Below are 6610 nucleotides of genomic sequence, written 5' to 3'. Positions count from 1 at the left end.
ATTTACTGTATCGCACGCACAGGACACTCTCCTGTGCGTGCGATACAGTAAATAAATTTATTTAAATTAGGCCCTGCAGTAAAAAGAGGCGCTAGGGACACTAGCGCGTTCCTAGCGCCTCTTTTCGGACAGGAGCGGCAGCTGTCAGCGGGTTTGACAGCCGACGCTCAATTTTGCCGGCATCGGTTCTCGAGCCCGTTGACAGCCACAGGTTCGGAAACCGGACGCCGGCAAAATTGAGCATCCGGTTTTCAACCCGCAAACCGCGGGCCTATTTCAAATTTTTTTTTTTTTTACTTTTTTTAAACTTTCGGGACTTCCGACTTAATATCGCCATGATATTAAGTCGGAGGGTGCACAGAAAAGCAGTTTTTACTGCTTTTCTGTGCACTTTCCCGGTGCCCGGAGAAATTAGCGCCTACCTTTATGTAGGCGCTAATTTCTGAAAGTAAAATGTGCGGCTTGGCAGCACATTTTACTTACTGAATCGCGCGGGAATACCTAATAGGGCCATCAACATACATTTGCATGTTGCAGGCGCTATTAGGTTCGGGGAGGTTGGAAGCGCATTTTGGATGCGCTATTACCCCTTACTGAATAAGAGGTAACGCTAGCGTGTCGAAAACATGCATCCAAATGGCGGCTAACAGTGCTCCGTCGGAGCGCACTGTACTGTATCGGCCTGTAAGTTATGTGTGTATGTCCGGTATGCACATAAGTTTACCTGGATTGAGTGGAAGTGTTCCCATGGGTGGAGATGGGGAGGGGTTGGAAAGATTTTCAAAGGTTTGCATCTAAATTTTCCATTTTTTCTGCACCTAAATTAGCAAATGTAATTGTGTGCTGGTAGTTTTAGTGGGTTAATTTTCAAAGCAAACATAACTTTGCTTTGAAAACTGTATGTAACATATGCACTTATTTGCCACCTTTTTTATGTGAGCGATTACAAAATTACCCAATTTTCTTCCCCTACCATTTTGAAAAAACTCAAATATAGACTTTGTTTTATAAGTGAAACTAGTTTTTTTTCAATGCAATGTGAGGTGGCATCGGTTTATATGGGGGCAGTGATTTACTTTAGTCTCCTTCCAGCAATGTAAGAGCCTAAGCTCCCCCCCCCCGACAAAGAATGGGAGTGGGAGAAGGCCCATTCTTTGTCGGGGGCCTTCTCCCACTCCCATAAATTGAACTTGTAGAGTGCGGAGCTGGCAGGATTTCCTCCGTGGCCTTGCATTGAAGCTACGACACACGCTTGTTTTTTGCTCAGGAATAGAGAACACAGAGCAACCAAATGTATCCGGGGCAGTTCCATTACTGCTTCTTTTCCTGGTCTACATTTAGCCACATGTTGCAAGGTTCGATTCCCTTTAGGGACTTATTTTTTCAAACAGGAAGATGAGGAATCCTTTAATTAGGCTAACGCTGACACCAGGACACTCGGTGACATCTGCATAAATGATGAACTAGAAATGACGAGGGCTCCAATGAGAGACTTTCCACCACAGCATCAGCTCAAAATGAAAACCAACCACAACAGCAACCCAATCCAGCCCAATAGAAGTACTCCTACCGGAAAAGGCTGATGCATTTCGGGCAGAGAGTTAACGCTGATTGGCCACCTGCAACATCTCCCATCTACAGAAGACAGGACAGAACGCATCAGCTGACTTGGAGTGGTAACCATAGAGATAGTGACCATTCCAGCGTGACCGGAGGTGCGGTACCTGGTTACTCACGCTCCGGACTAAGCGCGCAGGCGCGGGCGACAGCGGCATGCCGTCTGCGTCATTAGCCCGCTCGGTGTTCAGCCGCCACATTATTATTATTAAGCTGAGCTTCCAGCCATACCCAACAGACATGAGCTGGCTCCGCGCCCTCCTGCAAAAAACCTTTGGGCTCGTCAGACATCATGTAGGCAGCGACCAGTTCGGCAATAAGTATTATTACATCCCCCAGCAGCGAACGTGGACAGGTAACAGCACATATCCTGTCAAATACAATCAAAACGTGTACGACAAGCAAAATGGGCGTGCGTTGTGACGTAACCGAGAGGAGGTGCTGTGCAGAATGTATTTGGCGCAGTAGTTATACCTTGCTTCCTTTGATGGTCACGTAAAAGTGTCTCGTGCATGGTAGTGGCGTGCTGTTGCCGGGCTTGAATGGAAGCTGCTTCCGCCCTGCAGGAGGGTCTTGTGATTGCGTACTAGCTGTAGGCTGGGGCGCAGGTTGTCCGCGAAGTGCACTGGCTAGCTGTATTTGCGTGCAATGTCTTAGTTTGTTGGCTGATGAGATGACCTTGAAAATCAGCGCCCTCTGTTGCAGTGGAGGAGCCGCGTTCGCTGTTCCGGAATTGGGAAAGCGAGACTGGCGGGTTTTCTTCCAGAAGTCCTTACTTGACCTTGAGAAATTGAATTATTACCAAATGTTTTGATCCATGCTGTGACTATAGGAAATTGTATGCATGGCCTTTAGAGACATTTAAAATCTCAGTTACTGAAGACGTTAGAATTCTTGTGAACTGGATATTAAGAATATTAGATTTACCATGCTGGATCAGGCCAAAGGTTTCCCGCAGTACATCTTAATAATGGTCCGTTTGACTTTTCTCATAGGAACTTCTCTAAAACTTTTTTAAACCCAGAGCTTTAACCACATTCTCTGGCAACTAATTATGTGTCCAGAAAAAAAAACACCTCCTGTTTGTCTTAAACATATTACCTGGTAACTTCGTTGTGTGACTCTAGTCTTTGTACTTTTTGAGAGTAAACAACTGCTTTGCAATTCCCAATTACCCTACACTTGTTATTTTATAGACCTTTATAAACCCACTTCGGCTGTCTTTTCATGCTGAAGAACAGTTTCTTTAGCCTTTCCTCATAGGGGACTCATTCTATCCCTTTTATCATTTTAGGCCCCCCTTTCTGTACCTTTTATAATTCTGCTATATCTTTTTTTGAAATGCAGTGACCAGAATGTTACATTCCTTTTTGTGCTGCAGACCAGTCCACACGTGTGGGGATTCCCCTGCTTGCCAGTAGGTGGAGGCAGAGAACATTTTTACACGTTCTTTTTTTTTTGGTTACGTCACTCTATATATCTTGGGATAGCTGGGAGCTTCCTCAGTAGTTCTCTGCCTCTGGTCAAGTGGGATAGTAGGAACTATAAAAACAAAAAAACCAGAAGTAGGAATAGGAACCCCAGAGTAGTCCTAAGCAAGCCATGGTTGGCATAGGGCAGTTCCAGGAGGGGGAGGCTCACAGGGAGCGGTCTGGCATCCTTAGCCACAGCAGGGGGGGGGGGGGGGCACATAGGCAAGACACATGGCCAAGAGGAGCAAGAAGGAGGAGCTCCATTGTGGGTTCCTTTTCCCCCTCTGTGATGGATGTGAATCTCCAGAAAAACAGCAGTGAAGAGGGGAGGAGCAGGTGGCAAACAGATGCACCGCCTACACCGGCTCAGAGGGAGCTGCCTGAGCAGCTTGATTGGGCAGAGGGCCCATCATGGGGTGATGCAGCTAAGGTTTAGACGGGCTCTGCATTAGAAAGAGAAGCCCTAGATGGAAGGAGGCAAGGTACATTGCAGGAAACTGAGTTTGCCACAGATTTTATTTTGCTAGTGCACCAGGCCGATAAAGAAATGAAAACCAAAGTGGCTACATTAGAAGCCACAGCACCAAGACCCTTTACGAAGGTGATGGTAGAAGTGGCAGCAGCACTAAGGAAGGAAGGTATTCCCACGCACCCACTTCTGGCTCACTACAAAAAAGTAATCCTTGATGCTAAAAAAAAATATTTCAGCTCTAAAATAGAAAAATTCACAAATAACGCTAGAACCTTGTTCAATATAACATAACCAGTGATAAAACAAACACTCCTCAGAACCTACCCGAAACTCGTTGCAACGAAGTAGCACAGTTTTTCAAAGAGAAAATAGAGAATTTAAGAACCAAAATCCCAAAAACAACTAAACAAGAGGTCAAAATGCACACCAGGGACGTAACAAAATGGTCTTCATCCACTGAGGTTTCAAGCATAGAAGTGGAAACCATGATAACAAATTTAAACCCTGCCCTCACATGCAATCGACACCCTGCCTGTAATGGAATTAAAAAAATTAACTGACATAACTGCCCCAACACTAGCAAAAATCATAAACCTATCTCTCGAAGAAGGTTCAATGCCCGACATCCTGAAAGGAGCTATTATTAAACCCATCATTAAGAAAAAAAAGCCTGGACCCCCAAAGCCTGAGTAACTATAGACCAGTATCTAATTTACCACTGATAGCAAAACTAATAGAAAAAAACAGTCCAAAAACAATTATCTGAACACCTAGAAAGCAATAACATTCTATATCCTGCACAACACGGATTCCGCAAACATTATAGCACCGAAACACTACTACTGGCACTGTCAGACAACATTCTAAGAGGCTTTGATAGTGGAACACATTACATCCTTGTTTTATTAGACCTTTCCTCAGCATTCGACACAGTGAATCATGAAATATTGATAAAAGACTCGAAGAAATAGGGCTGCACAGTAATACACTAGCCTGGTTTAAGTCATATTTAAATAACAGATTTTTTTCAGTTAAAAATCAAAAACACAATGTCAGAGAAAGTAAATTTACAAACAGGAGTACCACAAGGATCAGCATTCTCCGCAACACTCTTTAACATTTACCTCCTCCCGTTATGCCACCTGCTAGCAGGCCTTGGAATCATACACTATATATATGCTGATGACATACAGCTAATCTTTCCCATGGACGACACAATTGAAAAAACAATCAAACTAGCCAGTATGTATCTAGACATAATCAAACAGCTATTAAACCAAATGGAGCTAGTGATAAACATTGATAAAACTGAATTCCTGCACTTAGAATGAAAAAACATAAATCCTATCCATTCAGCAATAACGATTAACAATAACCAAAGCGTAGAATTAGCAGAAAAGGTACATAACCTAGGTGTCATACTAGACTGAACTAAACCTGAAACAACACATATCACTGAAAATAAGAGGGATACGCTAAACTAATGGTACTCAGGAAGTTAAAACCTTTACTATCACTATCAAATTTCCGTACAGTTTTACAAGCACTAATTTTAGCAAGCACTGACTATTGCAACGCCCTGTTCCTAGGACTACCACAGGTGACCACATGACCTCTTCAAATTTTGCAAAATTCAGCCGCAAGAATATTGACAGGTAAAAGAAAAAGAGGCCATATTACTGGAACACTTGCAGAACTTCATTGGCTACCTATTGAACAAAGAGTACAAAATAAAGCACTATGCACTATACACAAATTAATTCATGACGAAAAAGCAGAATGGCTGAACGCAGCATAACGTGTACATGTTCCAAACAGAAACCTAAGATCAGCTAACAAAGTACTACTAACTATCCCCTCGGTTAAGTCTGCTAGACTCGCACAAGTAAGGGAGCGAGCACTATCTTTGGCAGGACCCACATTATGGAATTCAATGCCTCTGGAGATAAGACTGCAGAAAAACTTAAAACTTTTCAGAGTAAGCCTTAAAACCTGGCTCTTTAAACAGGCTTTTTACAAAGAGAATGAAGAGAGCAAATAAGAGCATAACCTGGCACCGAATACATAGTTTTTAATTTCCTTTTCTTTCCCACCTTTAAATACCCTTAAGATTATTTTCTTTATATATGAACTGCAATAGTAACTTCAACCTAACAAAATCAATACTTAACAAACAGTTTTATATTGAAAGAATCCTGTTACCGCATATTTTTGGCACGTTTATAATGTTTTAGCTATCCTAATTAATTTCTATTACCATATGTGCCTTTATGTAAACCGCTGTGATGGTTAATTTACTGAATGACGGTATAGAAAAGTTTTTAAATAAATAATTATTTGGACGATTGGCTGATCAGAGCCAGGTCAGAGGAGGGAGAGCAGCAGCTTCACAAGGAGAGTGAGGGCGCTCCTTGAGGAGTTAGGTTGGGTAGTAAATGAGGCCAAAAGCAGTTTACAGCCTTCCTAAAGATTAGTGTACGTAGGGGCCCAGTTGGACACCAAGCAGGCAAAGGTGTTTTTAACAAGAAAGAGGACAGGCAAACTGAGTTTCCAGGCGAGGAAGCTTATAGGGACCAGGAAACCGGCAGCAAGAGATTACCTGTAGTTGTTGGGATCTATGGCAGCAACCATAGAGATAGTTGCATGGGTAAAGGCTGATTTGCACCTCCTACAGAGAGCATTGTTCTCAAGATGGAACCCCAGCACGCAGAGATATGGAGAGAGGCTCAGGCTCACCTCCAAGGCCAGAGCCAGCCTACATTGGTGGCTAGTTGAAAGCAACTTATTAGCAGGGCTCAGTCTAATTCCAGCGGACTGGGTGATGTTAGCAACAGACGCCAGCAGATTAGGCTGGGGGTGCACATTGCGAAGAACAGATGGTGCAGGGCAGATGATCAGCCAAGGAGAGGGGAGGCCTAAAAAAACCTGTTGGAGCTGAGAGCAGTAAGGCTGGCGCTCAGATATCTAAGCCCCAGGGTCAGAGCGAAGCTGGTAAGAGTCCTTTCCAACAGTATCACAGCAGTGTCCTATATAAACAGGCAAGGAGGGA

The 6610-nt window shown here is 43.5% G+C and overlaps 1 protein-coding gene across 2 annotated transcripts in view; it reads left to right on the top strand.

Moving 5' to 3' along the window:
* The first annotated feature begins 1663 nt into the window (after positions 1-1663).
* Positions 1664-6610, top strand: part of NDUFAF2 (NADH:ubiquinone oxidoreductase complex assembly factor 2) — a 301548-nt gene continuing 296601 nt past the window's right edge. The window contains exon 1 of one of the 2 annotated variants that reach the window (XM_029576571.1): positions 1664-1972. In XM_029576571.1, the coding sequence (XP_029432431.1) occupies positions 1774-1972 (199 nt within the window). In that variant the 5' untranslated portion in view covers positions 1664-1773. The remainder of the gene's footprint in view (positions 1973-6610) is intronic. The other variant, XM_029576564.1, reaches the window with a different exon arrangement.

The sequence above is a fragment of the Rhinatrema bivittatum genome, chromosome 1 (assembly GCF_901001135.1).
Source record: "Rhinatrema bivittatum chromosome 1, aRhiBiv1.1, whole genome shotgun sequence".
NCBI classification, from domain to species: domain Eukaryota; kingdom Metazoa; phylum Chordata; class Amphibia; order Gymnophiona; family Rhinatrematidae; genus Rhinatrema; species Rhinatrema bivittatum.
The sequence above is the reverse complement of the archived record's forward strand: the minus strand, read 5'-3'. Positions and strand labels throughout refer to the sequence as shown.